Here is an 18,749-nt window from a genome sequence, read left to right as displayed (position 1 = left end):
GTAATAAGTAATATATATATATATATATATATATATATATATCCAAAAAAATCAGCATATTAATCAGTCAAAATAATTGTTAGAGTAAATGCCGAAAAAGGTAATTTTAACAGAATTTTAGATTAAATTTGACACATGTTTTAAATTTATATTCATTTTCTAAAGGGTGTTTGTTTTTTGCTGAATTAATAACTATGTTTGATACATTAATCATTTATACTTCATTTTTATACTCAATGTATTTTTCAGTTTGAAACTCCTACATCAAAACTTCAAAAGATAGAAATCCTTTCTCATTCACTTTAATCCCGTAATTGCAACATCTTATGTCTTGTTTGTATTTATAAACTTTGCATGCAAGATATGTACTTTGATTTTGTTTTTTTTGTAAAGTAGTTTACATATCCAAATAGAAAAATTATTATTATAGTTATCAGCATTAAATCTAAATTTGAATTTCAACTTTTAGTATTTCTGTTGACACTAGCAAGTCTAAAAATCATGCATGTCATGCACATTCTTATGACATTTACTAGTTAAATGATCATTAAATCTCAAAAGCTTCAAACAACCAGTATTTTTTTTCAAAATTACTACGTATGTTAATTCTGTGCTTCAATTTAATAATTAAAAATAACCTCTCAGTACCAGTGTAATAATAATAATTAACATTCTAATTGACACAAGTATTGAAATATTGGTATATCATTTTATCATTAGTTTTTCTCTTTGTATAACTAGTCCAACATATTTTGATATTTTTGTAAAATATTCTCACCACATTAATGTTTAAATTAGAATAATTTTCAATTCTGCTTACATCACAATGTTTTTGAAGCAACTGATTAAGATTATATTAATTTCTCTCTTTGGAAGATACTCGCATATTGATATTGTATTTATATTCATTTGCACATGATATTTTTATATTCGAAAGTAGATAAGTGAATTCAGTCTTAAATGTATTGAGTTTTACTTTTCAATATTTCACAAATTAAGTCAAATTTTAATTCATTGCATTATAATGAAAAATCAACGGTAAAATCTATTTAACTATTTATTAGGAATCTTATATATATGTATTCGAATTTAATTTACATGTACTTGTTATTTTTCTTTCTCATGTCAAAGTATACTCATCCGTGGTGGATGAGAATTAAAAAAAACGAACAATTAAATGGATCTCATAAATAAAATAAAATAAAACAAACTAAAGTAACAACGGCTATAATTAATTGGCGTCATTAATCATTTATAATAATAATAATAATAATAAACTACACTGTACTGACTAAACATATCATTTAAAATATTCGACCACCATTTTGAGACTGTTGTTTAATACAGTTGCCACAGAGCCCTTTAAATAAGTCATTCATATAAAATTTGTGTGAGTCCGTTGCCTTTGGTTAATCATGAAAAGTGAAAAAACACAGGAAAAAATGCTTGTGGAACAAATTGCCAACATATGTGTTGGTATTTAGAAATGTTTATTGAAGAAAGGTCCTCTGATTGTAAAATGAATACTCAGTTTTAAAACTTGCATCAACTACACTTTCTAAGAATTTTGAGAGACCTTGGATGTGCTTTGTTTCTTTTGTCTTCTGCTTTATATCAAAATTTAATATTGAATGAAAAGAAGATTTAGAGACTACCTGAGATTTCTATGTCACAAGAATTGACATGGGTGTCAAACTTTCAAATACTTTGAGTAATTTCTCTATTCATTTATATTTCAATTAGTCAACTGGATAAACAACCTTTATTCATACATGCTACATAAATCCACCACTCAACACCCATCACTATCATTTCTACGTAATACATTTCTTGCTTCATTCACACAAATCATATTTACTTTTCATCATGTTTGAACAAATCAGATCGTAAATCTGCATACATTCACAATATTTTGAATGTTTTTATTCTCTTCTCTTAAATACTAGGTCTGGGAAGGGAGTAGATTGTAGTTATTACTGGAACCATATTACACTTCTGTACAACAAAAAGTAGAATAACAACAAAGAAAAAAGAAACAATAACAACCCTTAAAAAGTATTATTGAAAATATACGTACATTGTATGTGGATAACTTCATTATATAAACACCTACACTTGTATCCACTAATGATCATGGAGACCATATTTTGATTACTATCTAAATAATGCTATTTATTTATAATAATAATAAACCAGACCTAATCATCATTGTATTGTACATATATATATATATATATATATATACATGAAATAAACAACAAAAACATCATAACCTAGCAAAAGGTAATGATTAAGAGTGAATAGTTCTAGTTGTGATTATAGTTCTAATTATGATTGTAAATCTCTTGGAGATAGTACCTGAGAACAATAGAAATATTTCACATTTTCATTTTAATCATATATTGAAAAACATTCTTTATCAAGTTTGCAATTGGTTCCTCTAGAAATAGGAAACGCTTAAATCACCTTTCACGTCAAAAACTTCCTTCAAACATGAAAATTATATTTTCTCTCTTTCAGTATACTCTTCTAAATATATGTATCAAAATTTCTCTCTCTCTCTCTATATATATATATATGACATTGATCTGAGTTGCTTCACATTGTTTTGAAGATATGATTTTCTAGAGAAAGTTGATGTACAAAAGACTTATTTTGTGTTGTTCTTTACACTTGTATGATTGGTTAAATCATTCAGTAATTGGTATTGGCCATTTAATTGTTTGTGGGAATACTACAATTAGGTTGTCAGTCCAGTTTACAACTGTTTTTTCTAGTATATTCATGGATAACCATAGTCCACAATGCCATCAAATGTCAAATTGCACACACACATATATATATATACATATATATTATCATCTTGTTTGGAACAAGACTATTGAAGATTGACAATGTTTGCCAAAAACATTATAGAATGTGAAGAAGAATACACAGTTGAAGGGGATTATTGACTCAAGTAACCAAAACAATATATTGTTCACACTATTAAAAAAAACCATGTTTATGACATTAAACAATCTAATGGGTTTATCATAAATAAGTAAGTAATATTCTTAAACTTGAAAAAAAAAAAAAAAAAAAAAAATCAATTAGCCGAAAAAAAAATCTATTGTATTTTTTTGATAAGTAATAATAATAAACATATGATGTTAAAAAAAACTATAAATAAAGTTATTGAAAAATAAAAAGTATATAATCCTAATATTATATATATATATATATATATTTATCCTACTATATTATCCTAATTAATATTACCCAAAAACATCCAATAATTATATGCGCATTCATGCAAGTGTGATGAGGAGCTGACGTGGACGAGCCACGTCAGCAGAAGGCCCCAGCAAGCAGAGAATCAGGGTTCTGAAGTTGTGTTGTGCGGGCTTCCTAGTTTGGCCGGAAAAGTTGGAACATTCATGTGCCACGTGGGTTTCTGGATCCACTCCGACTGATGACTAGGTCCCACCTTGCCAGCTTGGCACATTAACAACGCCATCTGGAGAAAGTGTCAGGGGACCTGGTCAAGTGGAATCTGTTGGTCCTGGTCAGTTTGTCGTTGAATGCTTTGTGTAGTTGAGCAGACCCCCAACCATCTTTCTCTTATTTTTCTTTATCTCCTTCATTCCTTTATCGCCTTCTTCAGCTCCGTTCCTTCTCTTTCTTTTTCTTTTTCTTGTCTTCCGTTCCCTATTTGCTTTCATCCTTTTCCATCTCAATCTTCCTTGTTTGGTATGGAGATCAAACAGGGTTAAAACAATTCACTGTCCGAATCCATGTGCAAGTGGGCTTTGCTTTCAGGTACTTTCTGTGGTGGAATCAGGTGGGTGTGATGTGGCAGTTCGTGCACCCATTACCGTCTCACAGCTCCCCCCTTGTTTCAATTTGCTGCACTAAATCAATGGGTTCTATTTATATTATGGTATAATCAATGAACGAAGTGGAATGTTCTATTCTAGGGTATATAGATATGTTGGAATTGAACAATTCATTTCGAAAACGAAAAAAATAAATAAATCAAAAAGAAAAGGAAAAGACTCCCCTTTTAACAGCTTCAGATGGTTCAGATGAATGCCTTGAGAACCTTTTTGGTCATTTGTGGTGTATAAACATGTCCCTCGAACCTATTCCTTTGACATCTATGCATTAAACATATCAATCGTTGGGTGAAATAGAGAGAATGCAACACAATATATTTTGCTACAATCTAAGTGTGTGTATTATATATTGAGTGTTTCTTACTTGCAATTGTTAGGCATTAAGAGAATTTGAAATTAATAAATAAAATTTGAATTGGTATTTTTTTGATTTCAATCAATAAACAATCACATATTAATAATATTTAATTGAGTGTTTCATGATATCATGATGTCATGGCAATTGGCATTGCATTGGTGATATATACAAACAAGTGTGTACTGATGTGATTTTATTACATGTAATCTACAATTGTTTGCAATATCCCAAGTCTTTGTGCAAAATCAAAACAAAAAAAAATACAAAAAAAACTGATTTATTTGTTGATAAATTGGGTGCATGTGAACAGCATGCTGATCACTCAAGCTTGCAAAGCTCATGAGCATGGAAGAGCTTTGGGGATCAACAAGCATTTCATGCTTATGTTATAGAAGCTGCCACCTTTATAATGTAAGAGCTGTGCAACCTGTGCCCTAAGCCCACCACACCCCCCCTTTTCTGTTATTAGATCCATTCTCAAGTCCAAAATACCTAAAATCTAAGGTCTCATGGAATCACTCACACACATGGTTTTAGGGTTCAATATGCCTAGGATTATAGAATAGAGTAGGCATGAATCTTGTGAAGCATTCTAGAATCTTCCAGAAGGAATGTGGCAGCCATTTCTAACTTCCAAGTTACATGACCTTCTAATGCTAACATTGATGTGGAAACTCATCAAGCTCAAAATAACTAATAAATACTTGGGAACCAAAACTTACTACTCCTTAATCTATTTGTTAACAAGGAATGAGTTCTGATTAGCCCCACACATGAGAATCATGTTACGAATGTGAATAAGAAATGAATGAGCATAAAAGAAAAAGAAGGAACTGTAAAGAAAAATACATTCCTCACCTGACAGCTGGCGAAAATGTGTCCAGCTAAGCCAAGCCAGGCCACGTCGCAACTAATGACGGCTGGTGGAGAGTAGGAGTGTGAACGGAACCCACTGAATCGCGGGGTGGGCGACATGGGACAGGGCAGCAGCAGGGGGGTCTCTCGCGTGGCGACTGGCGCGCTCCAAGGCCAGGGAACGCAAGTGACAGAGGGCTGCTGTTTCTAGAGGGATCTGAATCTTTCGATTTCGTTGCGTCGGAGTCGTGGCTTCCGACGATTGTGTGTTGCATCGCGTTAGCTGCAAATTATGCCAAACGATGGGGAGTAATTTCGTCCTTTTTGGTGCAGAATCGACCGAGATCTCACGAATTGAAGTCATTGCGCCGCAACGGAGGACATTAGTTTACGCTTGCGCGGATGAGTACAGTATTTCCTACATCGATGATGCGTTTGTTGATCGGAACCGTGCGGGCGACCAGCTGCTGCGAGAGTTTGTCTTTTACATTTCCTAATTTTGGCAGCTTGCTAGCTTGGTTGGAGGTTTTGCGGTTGTAGGCCGGTGCCGGCTAGGTTGTTTACTGGACAGCGGAATTGTGGCTTGAGTAAAGATTTTTATTGCGCACATGCACGGTTTGTGCTTGCGCTTGAAGGCTCCTGGGAGTTGACGTTGTTGCGTGCAGTCGGGTTGGAATCGATTTGCAAATTCGTCACCTGGGTTTGGTCCCACCAGGCGAGAATTTCACCAACTCTTGGGAGGTTTTGAATCTCGGTCGTAGTTATTCGCTGTGAATAGTACTGCCTTTGCGGTGCAGAGTTGGGTGTCGCTCGAGTCGAGATTTAGGTGTTTGTCTGTCCGTGCAATCTTTGTTTCCATCCGATCGCTGCACTTGCACCTGCCTACTCTCTGCGAAAAATTTAGGTGGGGTTTTTCTTTATCGGATCGAAGCTGGGAAGTTCTTTTTCCTCCTCTCCCGTCTTTCTGGCCTACTTCGAATTCGTGTTTTGCTTGAGTATTATAAGGCCCTTGTTCCTTTCTGCCCTGTGTCTGTCTGTCTGTCTCGTGGGGGAGATTTTGCAAGCTATGATGTGTCGTCGTCAGGCGGCCTCCAAGAACCTGGCTCTGGGTAACCGCACAGAGCGCTTCTGTTCGCGTTCTTACATTTGACGTCTGAATTTCAGTAGAGGGAGCGAGTCAATAGCCTCCATTTGAGATCTGGTGGTGAAGGTGCTGAATCAATCCAACTGCCAGTGAAGGTAAGCTGGGTTCGTACTTTGAGAGACTTGTGTGTGCACGAGGCTTTCCCTCCCACTCGTGTAGGATTCATCAAAGCTTTCCCTCCCGCGAACGTTTCTACTGAACTTCCAGTCTTCCATGTACAATCTGAGAGATAGAAGACCTTACACACCCTATCTGTAACTCCCGGTATTTGTGACAAGCGGGAGACCTAATGTGGAGTAACGCTTGATTAGTCGACTTCGAAGTGCACGGTTTTGAGCAGGGAGAGAGCTGGAACTATTGATTTTACCGATCTCCTGCTCCGTTGTATCTGGTTGCGCCGAGACTAGTTTAGCTTAATCAAGCTTGGCATTTCCTATGAATCCTTTGAAATCATTCGCCGAACCCATTTTTTTCATTTTCAAACGTTTGATTCGTTTATTGGGAAAGGATTGAAATTTTCGTAGCATCTAAATCTATGTTGGATTACTGCAGCTATCAGTAATCGTCCGATCACTGCAAAATTAATTCAGGAGAGTCAATCGATATCCTAACCGGGTGAAGTCCTTGTTTTCCTACGTAACATTCGTGTCCCGCGTGATCATTCTCTGGTCAACCGGTGTATAACATAATATTTAGTAGGCATTTACTCGCGTCGCACTCGGTGTCCTTTTCCACCATTGAAATGCCGCTGTGCATGTAATCTTCATTCATTTATATATATATATATATATATATATATATATATTGGGTTCTGAACGGTTAGAAGGGTGTCGTCGTTCTCAATTCTAGCATTCTCAAATATTTATCCCATCAGCAGCAAGCCTCATGTGGGGCCGCAACCATCAACCGCACGTAGCTTTATTACAAGAGGTGAGGCACACAGCATAACTATATGGTAGTGTTTCCAAGTTCGTCATAGATGTATTCGATGGCAATTTATTTAACCTATCATAGCTTGTTTCACTGACCGATTTCTCGTGGAACCTAGATGGCAGATATGGAACCGGAGAATCGGGTTCCTTTGTTAGTCGGCCAACTCGAGGAAGCCCGCTCTTACCGCGAGGAAGAACTTAAGGGGGACGAAGTAGGTGTGGAAAGTCTCGACTATGAACCAATACATAGTTTGGTTTATGCACAGACGAAAAAAGGAAGCCAACAGCGCCACTTCTATGGGTACGATACTCTATCCATCCTGCATTTTGAATTCTACGATCCAAGGCATTGCTCAGTAATGTTCATGGATGTTAACTTCCGTCTCCCTCAGAATTCATAGACTTATTCCCGAAATTCTTAAGGTTAGAGTTTTGGCATTCAGGCATTGCTAAGTTGGTGGTCTACTCTTAAATACGCGGGAGATCCAGTGAGTTAAAGTTTATATGTCGATGTTTTCCTTTTTGCAGATATACTGGTCTTACATTTGCCAAGTGGCTCATCACAATTTTGATTGGTCTCCTTGTTGGTGAGTAGTGTTGGGGCTTGTTTACATTATGTCGCTAGCCAATCATCCTCAACTGCTGAAATTCAGTTCCTCAAAGATGTAGTGTTTCGAATTGACTCTTGTCTCATTTGCAGAAGTTTTCGATGAACGTTTTCAGTAGTAAATTTTGCATATGATTTGTGTGTTAACCTTGACCGAGAATGCGGATTTTACAGGCGTGGTTGCGTATATTGTGGAATCGTCACAAGAAGTCTTCATTATGAAGAAGGTGGGAACACCATTGCATTTTTTCCCTTCATTTTGAACTAATGCACTTATTCTTGTGATAAGAACTTTTCCTGTTCTGTGCGCCTTACTGAGACCAATAATATTGCGGTTTGGCTTTTAGGGAGCGACGTATATCCAATCTAACTTTGTGCTTTTGTGGAAGTTTAAGAGCACTACTTTTAGGTCATGCACTGGAAATTTCTTACTTGCTGAATTGTATCTGCAGAGGGACTGGACACAAGAGACGATTGATGAAGGGCTCAAACTACCATTTGTCTTCCTTGGATACGCTGCTTTTGGTATAGCTTTAGTTTTATTGTCCAGCTGCTTAGTTCTTCTTTGGGCTCCTGCAGCAGCGGGTGGAGGAGTAAGCAAAACGAAACTTTTATCTATTAAATTTGTATTTCTCCGCACTAGGATATAATCATTTGACTTCATTTCTTCTATTTGCTATCTCTGTCGACAAATCTGAGGATGCCTTCACTCCGTGCGGAGCACTTGAGACTTTGACAGTGAGACATTTCAAAGAGACCGTTTCTGTGATTGCAGGTTACGTTAGTTATGGCCTATCTAAATGGAATTGATATACCAAGTTTTTTCGAATTTCGGACTCTTGTTACCAAGGTACATTGTATTTCAGCAGGTTCTTTCCTGTAGCGTATGGCGGCATGCTTGCCGCATCCGTTTTGAAAATGTTGTGCGTTTCAAAAGATGAGTTTGGGAACGAAACCTTGATCTCTTTAGGACCGGAAGTTGCTCGTTTAATGAGCATGCCAATTTGTTTGTCTGATTGCAGATTGTTGGAACAATATGCACAATTTCTTCAGGGCTACCGGTCAGTCTCCGAATCCTTTTCCTTTGTTTTCTTCCATGTAATAAGTATCCAAAGTTAGTTTCTGAGGGTTTTGTTCGTCTACCCTTGGAGTTTTGAACTCTCTTTCCCACGATACAAGGATGGTATCAGTCTTGGGTTTGGTAGAAGATTTATGGCTTAGTTCTGCATTGGGATTTGCGATTACTTCTGCCTTTATTTTTAGTGTCTTTTCTATTCTCACGGGAAGGACCTCCTAGCTGGAATTTTTAGAGGTACATTTTTCTTTAGTTTCACGCAAGCCTTCTGAGTGTGAGATGTCTTGCTGTGGAGCAGATTGGGCAAGAAGGACCGATGGTGCATATTGGTGCTGCCATTGCTTCCTCGCTCACTTGGATGCATGGTCGCTTCCCAACCCATAGGAAAGATGGTTCTCGACGTTATGCGAGTCCCTACCTGCAGACCATCAGCAAATTCACGCAAAAAGCTTGGCCATTTGTAAGTTATGTTTCACAACTAGATTCTGATTATCTTTTGTTAGTTCACTTACGAATGGTGTTTGATTGATTTAAGTGCATGGGCCACTAGATCACTTGTTCCTTCGTTGTTTTATCTTTCATTTAGTTGTGCTACGTATGCGAGAAGTACATTAAATGATTATTGGACATATATATATTTTTTCATAGTATAGATTTATAAATGATCCCATTTGGAACTTCATAGTCTCTTATGTCGTGGTGTCTAAACTTCAGGACTTCCACAATGATAAAGATCGGAGAGAATTCATCTCAGCTGGTACAGCGGCAGGGTAAGCTGATTGAGTATACGCACGGAAATCATCACCTCACATTCCTGGAAACAGTCTCTTAGTTTACTGTCTGTATTATTTTGATTAAGTTGTGACTATGGGAGGTTGCGCCTGCAATTGTCTTGAGGAAGTTGCAACACAGATGTTTAAGTAATTTATAAGTGATCATTTATTGCCACAGATTGGCTGCTGCCTTTGGTGCCCCAATTGGTGGGGTACTGTTTTCTTTGGAAGAAGCCTCAAGCTTCTGGTCGAGAAAGGTACATTATTTTGAATTCACGCAACGTTGAAAAAGTTCAGCCAGTTTCTCATGGCGTATCTTCCTCAACATTATGTTCAATGCACTACTGCTGCCTTTCGGATTGCTCTTTTAATGGGTTTATTTTCCAGCTTGTCTTGTTTTATTTCCTACTTAGACTTGTTTGAAAATAGTGTCCCAAGGAGAGTGGGGCTGTTGAGCTTCTCAATCTACTCGTTTAATAACTTCACGAATATCACTTTTTGTCACAGGTGATGTGGCGATCACTTTTGTGTACAACAATGGCAACAATGATACTTGCATGGTTGAATGATAGGTGCGTTTTGGACCAGAAATTCTAAGTGAAAAGTTTTTGTCAGATTTCGTACCTTTGTTGGCATTACTACTCAAGCCCCACTGTCCTACTTACATTTACCAGGATGTTGGTGAGTGAGTGTATAGAGAATCTACTCATATCTATGTCTTCTGCTGTTTTCATGCTGTAGAAGACCTTGATCTGTATGTGCATTTTTTCTTTATGTAGATTCTCTTCCTACTCGTTATTGGATTACCTCCTCTTTGTTGGCCTGAGATGACTTCGAGAGACCTAAGATTTCACTTCTCCAATGAGTTGTTCTGAAGTCGTAAGTGTATATTGCAGGGACTTTACATTGTCATTACCGGGAGGTCTGGCGTTTCATGGTGCTTCGGTAGGAACTTTGCCTAATCTTCTCAGTTTGTTTCCATCTTGCATCCTAGTTTGTGTACTCACAGTAGGAGATTTCTAAGTTATGTTATTGATTTCAAGGCCAGTGTTATTGTATATAGTATACTTTTGATGGCAGATTCTGTTTGGTATGTAGGTCGAAGTTGATTTGAATGCTGTGCCGCTGATTATGGTGACCGCTGGATCATTGGGTGTGTTGGGTGCGTTGCTCAACACAACTCATGGTTGGTTATCTCCGCTCAGAGCTCCATCCAAACAAGGTCTTTTAAGGTTCGTTATTGCCATCTTCTTTATATCTTTTCTTAAGACAAATACAGGTTTTAGTCAATCAGAGTGGATTGAGTTCGATTCAATCACTGTTCAGAGACGAAAAGGCTGTTAAAAGCTTGAAATGAGCTTTTACTTTATAGGGCGTTGGTGTCCTATTTGTCGTAATCATTAAATTACTCGCGTTGTTGCTTTCGCAAATACTGGCGTTCAATTCCTTAATCGATTTCTGTAAGTGTAAAACAGACGGTGTTGGATGTTTGCAGGGTTTTGGAGGCGTGCTGCATTACATTCATTGCCGTGGGCACTATGTTCCTGTTGTCCCATTTCTTTGGTCGCTGCTTACCTATCCAGCACGGGTTAGTAATTTATTGGTGTTCGCTTTAACTTTCAGTTTCAGAATTGTTTCATGCATTTTATTCTTGTGCACTGCCTAACATCGAAATCTTTTATCATAGTTTTCCTACAATTAAATAGTTCTTGGTTTTTGTGTTGTCTGGTTGCTCATTCTTCGTCTGCATTGCTGTTGTGGGCAATTCTGATGATTCTCAAAAACCGAGTCCTTGGCCTCTTTCGAAAGTCACACTACAGCAATTTATTTGATCAATAATCTCTTTGGTCTTCTTGTAGGCAACAAGGGGAGGAGTATTGGTTTAGGTATACCTGTCCGAAAACTGATCCCAATACTGGGATTTCTTACTACAACGATCTTGCCACGTTGTATTTTGGGGTTCCTCACGAGGTGATGTCCTTACTGACATGCATGCCTTTGTGTCGGTAGAAACTTGTGGTGTTATAAAGGTACTCATTATTTTCTTGAAAACTTGCGGCACATTTCTGTTACTGACTGCCTGATCTCCATGTTTGGAACAGACTATCAAGCAGTTGTTCGCGATGGGATACGAACTTGACACTTATTTCAGTATGCGTAGCCTAATTCTACATTCGATGTCATTTTTTGTTCTTTTCAATCTTGCATATGGTGTTGCAACTCCAGGAGGCATTTTTATGCCATCCATCATGGTACGATTTGTAATACCTTTTGTTAAAAGGTCGCATTGCTTTCAGCTTTTAGGAATTTGAGAAGTGCAGTTTTCTGCTGTAGTGGAGAAAGTCATCAAATGTTCTCTAAAGTACTGCCAATATTCCTCTCCTTGTCCTCTGCTGAATGTAATATTTCCCCCGTAATTTTTGCAGGTCGGAGCCTCTTTTGGTGCATTTCTCGGAAGAGTGTTTCAGTTGTACTTTCCAGAGTAAGTAGCTAATGATATCAATATTTGAATGAATACCTGAATTTACCATTCAGCATTTAACTCAAATTTCTTGCAAGCAATGGAACTTCTGCAGATTCCTAAACCCTGAATCCTAAAACCTGATCTTTATGAGCATGCCAGCAAATGTTTTTACACTTTGTTATCAGAAACTGATGAATGGTCTCTCAGGGAGAATATTCAACCTGGTCTTCATGCGCTAGTTGGAGCCACAGCTATGCTTGGGGGTGTATTCCGATCATCCTTATCTTTGGTATAAATCTACTGCATTTTGTTTACTTTTATGAAACAGTTTTGAAACTGCATAATTTTACGTGTCTGTCAGCTTCTTTGAATTTCAAGTGACAAGCTCATTCTAAAAGTCTCTCATTTGAGTCCTGCTACCACTTTGTTCTTGGTAGAAGTTGTTACTGAATGCACTTATTTTTCTATCTGCAGGTGGTTATTATGATGGAGGGTACCGGCGGACTTCAATATCTTTTACCGGCTATTATTGCCATATATGTTGGCAATTGGGTGGCACATCATATTCACCATGAAGGTGCATATGAAGCTGATTTGGAACGTTTGGGTATGCTTTCACCACACTCACCCTGCATATTTTACTGTGAAATGCAATTACTGCTCTCTGCGTTTTGTGATAAATCACGTCCAACATTCGTTACGTTTTGATACTTAACTTGGACTTTAAAGTACTCATCTCCGTGGATCTCCCCTTTGTTTTGCCTGGGCGGTTTTGCTTACAGTGTCGTGATGATGTGTGCAGGAGATGTTCGTTTTCTGCAGAGTGAACCCCCACGACACCTCATCCCAGTGACAGCAGCTGAGATGATGGCACCCAATGTCATCACTTTAACAGAGGTAACACAGTGGTCGAAACTTTTCTTTCAGGGGGTGCATGTGCACAATTAACAGTTCCTGTTTTAGATTCATTATTTTCTGAATTTTACAATGCCAATAAGGTCGTCTTTTGTCCAGAATGCCGTCAGAATATCTGGTGTTTCTCTTTGATAAGCCGCTGAAACGATTGGAATGCTAGGAGTGTTTCTAGTTTTTTTCCCAGAATTCCTTATGTCGATGATATATCTCGCTTTCACAGATCATATCCGTTTCTGACGTTGTCAAGATTCTGAAGAACACAACACACAATGGATTCCCAGTCATTAGACACACAGAAGCTAATGATGATGGCCAGCTTGTTGGTTTGATATTGCGGCATCAACTTCTGCTTCTTCTGGAACAGCGGGCCTTGATTGAAGTGGACTCCGAGATTCTTCGTCTGCCACTTCCTGAGAGGTTTACTTCCCGCGACCCTAGAGTGACAAAAGAACATGTTTACTTGGAACATGCCATGCGTGTTTATCATCACTGCCATAATCCTCACCGACGGTACTTGTCCTCTCGTCCTGGAGCTGTGGACGAATTAGAACTGGATGACATATTGCAGGTATACTGGAAAAGTTAAATGTAGATTCCAATTTCCTGGCATAATGCGTATAGATTTCAATTTCTTGTTTGAATTGGGCGTGTGTTTCTCTGTTATGAATTGTGTAAGGGTATGCTTCTGAAGGTACGGAGAGTTGAACTTTGATTATATTCTGAATAAAAATCCGTGAGGCGTACAGGAACATCCAACGACCAATGGAGTGCATGAAGCTAGCAACGGAACTAATGATTCGAAAAATAAAGAAATACAAGAAAGTAGTGAATCCACGAAGCCTGAGCATCAAGTTTCTGTTCACAAAAGAGAACTGGCTCTAGATCTCCGATACTACATGAATCGTGCCCCTGTCACGGTAAAATTTTCTTTTTCTTTTTCTTTCATCTTCTTTGGGTCATGGAATTTTTGCTTGACCCTCGTTTGATAAACTCTCTGGTTTTGAGAGCCAATGATTGTTTTGGTTGTGCACAGGTTCGTGCTGAGTGTTCAGCACAGCGCGCATACATAATATTCCGAACTTTGGGCCTAAGACACTTGTGTGTCACAGACTCCAGCAATAGGTTTGCATCAGCTCATTATTCCTTCATGGTTCTTGAGATTTGGATTGCAAGCGAACGGATTTAACTTGAGCTTATTGACGAATTTAGCTTGAGCTTACTTTCCAATTTACTAAATATAATTATTTTCCATGTAGCATTCTACTGAAACCTGAACGTGGTTGTTGCCTCCTCAGCGTTATAGGTATGATTACAAGAAAAGATATAGCGCAGAGCGCTCATCATCAAGCAGAGCACTCCGTCTCCAAGATTGCATTGGAACGGCAGGAGTCAGATGGCAGCTCGTACTTCGGTGACCGAGCAACTAAAGACATACTATTTTCTCTTCCTTAAATTCTGACAGGTGTTCCTGCATTTCACCATCTTGGCTGAGGTAGGTGACACATATGAGTCCATCAAGGCTTTCCAAGAGTTGAAAGTTTATGAAATGTGTCATCTGCCTGGTGGTCTGTAAGCGCTCAAGGGGTGTTTTGGGTGGGAAAGATGAAATAGCTACGACGACATAATATTTCTCACCGCCTTATCGATAGCGGAACAGCTGCGGCAACAAAAGATATCTTCGATATTTGCCTGTGTGCCAAGTCAAGTGCACTGCTTTAGACCGTTCCAATGAGGTCTCTAAATTTTTGCTAGCTAGATTTGGTAAGCAAGTTGAATTACCATTGAGTTCGTGCACCATCAAGCCGAAATTTTAATATTGTAGATTCGTCAGTGTCCAATAATTTTTGGGGAATTTACTAATAGGGGGACGGTTATTTTTGCTTGCTGTACAGTAGCTTAGCAAAAGATTCGACACCTCTTTTTCAACCTTAACAGTCTTTTTTTTAGTTCCACAACTATATTTGATACATCATGTCTGCAAAAGAAACATTTTTAAGAGCTGCCAATTTCAAACTTGATATAGTTACTATTGTACAGAACCATCATACAAAAATGATGTGCAATTTCGTTTTTCACAAATGAATCACTATGAAGGAAAAGTTTTCTATAATGACCATAACTCTGTCATATTAAGAGCGACTTTTATCATCAGCAGTGGCTATTGTACATACTGTCAACAGATAAAGCCAGCAAAAAAAATCGTTCCCCTATTCGTGATTATTTTGATTTTGTTCCCCTATTTGTAAATACTTTCAGGTTTGTTCCTCTATTTGTGAATTCCCCATAATTTTTCTCGTTACTGCGCCACTTTTGACTGCTGACTTAAAACCTTATCTCAACCCAAAATTGGCTATAGCTGCCCGCCTTCATACCGTTGGTGAATGGTGCATTTAGTTTCGTTTCCTAAAACTTTTCTGCTCCCAGTCCTTCGTTTCTTTGTTGCACAACATTTTTCCACCAGTTGAAACCACCACTTCGTGTGAAAGAGAAACAGGCATGTACCAGAAGGGGTTGCGGATACCAAGTGCAGTGCTGTGCACAACTTTGGATTAAGTCACGTCAACGCAGAATCTGAAGCTGTTCATCAGCCACAGTTAATTCACCACCTTGAGCCCCTGTTAACCAAGCCAAATCAATGGCACTTCCATGGTTTACACAAAAAACATCAGAGCCAACATCAATCGACCATGTATGGACATGAAGTCGGCCGAAGCAGCATTTTCTTCACTTATATTGTAAATCCGAATCAGAAACGATGACTGGGTGGTGATAAGAAAATAAGAATCAGAACTACAGTTACATCTATCCTTCTACACCAACAACATTTGACCACCTACTTGTCGCAACATCGAAGCAGATTCCATTCCGTTGTGTTGTGCAGAACCTTGCTCGCTGGAGATTCCGGTTGATTCTTGCGGCCAATACGACAATTGCCACTGATTTGCATGCCCATGTGCTTTTTACTTTCACGAGGTTCGTGCGTGGACTAATCACTTGCACAGGAATAGATGGGGTGCATTCCCTAGAAAAACGTATCTTTCGGCTCTCGGTGTCGATCAGAAACGCAGGACCCACAAACATGTTAAGAAACGATTCTACCTGGAGAAGAGGACTTGGATTTTACTTTTATAACTGGATTTGTGGGTGTCAGAAGAGGCAAGCTTTGTGTAAGAAATTCATTATCCAGCAATGCAAGTGTACCAATAGGAATGTAGTGATTGATACACACAATGCTATGGCTACATTCTTATTGGCACACTTTGCTTCATTTGGGAGAGTGCAAAGGTGAGATTTTTCTCCTAGAATTTGCAACCTTGGGGGGAAATGGTCCACTTTGGACATACACAACTTATTTTGCACAAACAGTTTTTTTTTGGGATGTTCATTGTGGTTAGTGTATCTTGCTTGCAGAAAAAAGTGGTTGAGTTGTAAAGCAAAACAATCATAGTAGCAATGTGGTTGATCAAACAACAATTCAATTAGTAGGATACATTTCATTTACTATATTTTGGAAGAAGTGAACTAGAAAAGGTGAAGTTCAAAATGAGAGGAGTAATAAAGGAATTTAAATAAATAAAGGATTTAATAAATACTCCAAATTATTATTATTATTATTTTTAAATGATTAATTAGGACATTATAGGATGACTAAATTTGTTGATATGATTTTTTAAAAGTTTCTCTGAGTACTTCATTGCTATTGTACTTTATCAAGTTCAACGTCTATTGGCTTTGTTGTTGACGTCAAAATTTTGAAATATAAGTGTTTGGTTTTGTTCATTTGTTATAGTAGACTGTGTATTTTAAATGATTTAAGCCAATTATCAAGGATTATGGATTGTCAAGATTTTGGTTGTCCAATTGACCACTACAAGGCACTTGAGAGGATCTGCTTTAAGTCACATGATCTTTTGTCTAAATTGAGTATGAGTTTCATGATGTTACAATTCAATATTATTTTTTTTTTATTTCACTCATCCAGATTCAACTTGAAGTTGATATGTGACTTTGAAAAGAATTAATTCATTAAGTTTTAATTCGATAGTAGCTTTGATTGTTCTGCTAAGTTGCAATGACCATCACCATCTCCATGTTCTTGTGCAACTTCAACTTTTTTCTACCATCAGTGCTTCATCAATGGTTGGCAATAGCAGGGGCTATAACAATGGGGTCCAATTCAAGGCCCGCCTGGTGTAAACAAGTGCAACATGTGGTTTGAATCTTGGATTTATCTAAAATAGAAATGAACTTACACCTTATTAAGTTCAAGGGTAGATTGGATATTACAATATAACATCTTAATTTTACAATGAACAGACATTTAGAAATAGTATTAAAAGTATCACATAACTTAATAAATAAATAAGAACATTAAATCAAATCATTCAATTAATGATTTTATTGTTATTTTTTTTCAAATTATCTATTAAAAATACAATTCTATTTCATGGAACTTTCTTAAGTTGAATGTTTTTAGATAAGTAGAGGACTTTTGTGATGTTTCTTTTTATCATATAACTATAGCTATAAATGCATAAAATATTAAACTTACAGAGTTATTAATTAATTATTTATTATACACAATATGTGGTAATAAATGGACATATGAAGGTAGAAACCACATATTTGTATTTGCCAAACTATATACATACATCATATGAGAAATTTGTGAATTAGGTCAAATATTCTCTATTACATCTATACAATGTTACATGAATAGATGATGTTTTATATTTAAAAAAAATAAATATAAACACACAATTTTAAACATTTTTTTTTGTGACATTCCAAAGTATATTTATACTATTGAACATTGTATGCTAAATTACAAAAAATTATGCAAATCATTACCAAATATATTAATATTTGACACTCAAAAATTACAAATATGTATATTCTAAAAGCCAAAGTTCTATAGAATAGTAGAATATATGATCTTATTAAATATCTGTTGTTCATTTTAAATACTGAAATAAATATTTTAAATAAAAAATATAAATTTTTACTACTGCTTTTTAAATTCAAGTTTTAAAAGTTCACAATACAAAAGAATAAAATAACGCACATTTTTCCAGCATTATGTAATACATTATGTAATATTATTTCATGGATACCAGCTTTAATAATATTAAAACACATAAGTATTATTTTATTGATTTTTATAAAGTCTACAATATGAATAAATAATGAATTTCCAGATTATGCATTCTTAAATAAATCATCAACTATTGTCTTTATATTAAATAGAAATATTTGGACTTAATTGTTTTTGTTTGTTTTTTGTTTTTTTTGTTTGTTTTTTTGTCGAATTGCTGTTACAGTAGATCTTTATTAAGTTTTTTTTTTTTTTTTTTTTTTTTTTTTTTCTTTTACAAAAAAAACTAAAATTGTATAATCAAAGAAGCCTCCCATAAATAATAGCACCATATATTAGATTATCAAATATCTTAGGTAGTGGAGACAAAACCCAACCTACCTACTTTTTCCACCCAAGTCTCTGAATAAATTAATGGCTTTGGTGAAAACTTTATTCACTGATTTAATCGAAATATATTTTTTCTTCTTTTTGCTGAAAAATCCTTATACTTTGCTACAAGGCATAGAATTAGGTTGTGTTCAAGTAATGCATAGGAGTTTTCAATTTTTATCCTTCGAATTTACCTTAACACTCTTTTTGTCTTTCCTTGGTGTAGCAAAGTCCATAAACTGTATGATTTCTTGTTCAAAACTAAACTTTTGTCTAAATTT

The 18,749-nt window shown here is 36.6% G+C and overlaps 1 protein-coding gene and 1 long non-coding RNA gene across 5 annotated transcripts; one reads left to right on the top strand and one right to left on the bottom strand.

Moving 5' to 3' along the window:
* Positions 1–4,412: 4,412 nt before the first annotated feature.
* On the bottom strand, positions 4,413–5,337 carry LOC149988326 (uncharacterized). Its single transcript, XR_016504651.1, has 2 exons — positions 5,095–5,337; positions 4,413–4,663 (listed from the first exon to the last, which is right to left on the bottom strand). It is a non-coding gene; the product is annotated as an uncharacterized LOC149988326 (long non-coding RNA).
* Positions 5,338–5,341: 4 nt separating this feature from the next.
* On the top strand, positions 5,342–15,019 carry LOC112286646 (chloride channel protein CLC-d). Of its 4 annotated transcripts, XM_090252881.1 has the most exons (26): positions 5,666–5,806; positions 6,256–6,330; positions 7,110–7,165; positions 7,284–7,468; positions 7,696–7,754; positions 7,949–8,001; positions 8,227–8,367; positions 8,550–8,624; positions 8,797–8,835; positions 9,148–9,309; positions 9,564–9,619; positions 9,801–9,879; positions 10,130–10,194; positions 10,519–10,567; positions 10,721–10,854; positions 11,118–11,210; positions 11,482–11,593; positions 11,725–11,874; positions 12,049–12,104; positions 12,294–12,375; positions 12,561–12,693; positions 12,889–12,983; positions 13,222–13,569; positions 13,748–13,918; positions 14,035–14,123; positions 14,297–15,019. In XM_090252881.1, exons 3-26 carry the CDS (start codon positions 7,121–7,123, stop codon positions 14,451–14,453), a joined length of 2,628 nt encoding a protein of 875 aa, XP_090109007.1. In that variant the 5' UTR covers positions 5,666–5,806; positions 6,256–6,330; positions 7,110–7,120; the 3' UTR covers positions 14,454–15,019. The 4 variants fall into 4 exon arrangements, with proteins under 4 accessions (XP_090109008.1, XP_090109007.1, XP_090109009.1 ...); XM_090252883.1 differs by lacking the exon at positions 7,110–7,165; XM_024528729.3 differs by lacking the exon at positions 5,666–5,806 and having other exon boundaries at positions 6,144–6,330; positions 7,085–7,165.
* The last annotated feature ends 3,730 nt before the right edge of the window (positions 15,020–18,749 follow it).

This window comes from Physcomitrium patens, chromosome 9 (genome assembly GCF_059467195.1).
Source record: "Physcomitrium patens ecotype Gransden chromosome 9, ASM5946719v1, whole genome shotgun sequence".
NCBI classification, from domain to species: Eukaryota; Viridiplantae; Streptophyta; class Bryopsida; order Funariales; family Funariaceae; genus Physcomitrium; species Physcomitrium patens.
The sequence above is the reverse complement of the archived record's forward strand: the minus strand, read 5'-3'. Positions and strand labels throughout refer to the sequence as shown.

Bases quoted from the DNA above. Each gene is read 5' to 3' on its own strand.
- LOC112286646 (XM_090252881.1), top strand. From the start codon at position 7,121: ATGTGGGGCCGCAACCATCAACCGCACGTAGCTTTATTACAAGAG. The intron at 8,368-8,549 runs GTAAGCAAAACG...CTGTGATTGCAG, and splicing joins CTGCAGCAGCGGGTGGAGGA to GTTACGTTAGTTATGGCCTA. The intron at 12,984-13,221 runs GTAACACAGTGG...TCGCTTTCACAG, and splicing joins ATGTCATCACTTTAACAGAG to ATCATATCCGTTTCTGACGT.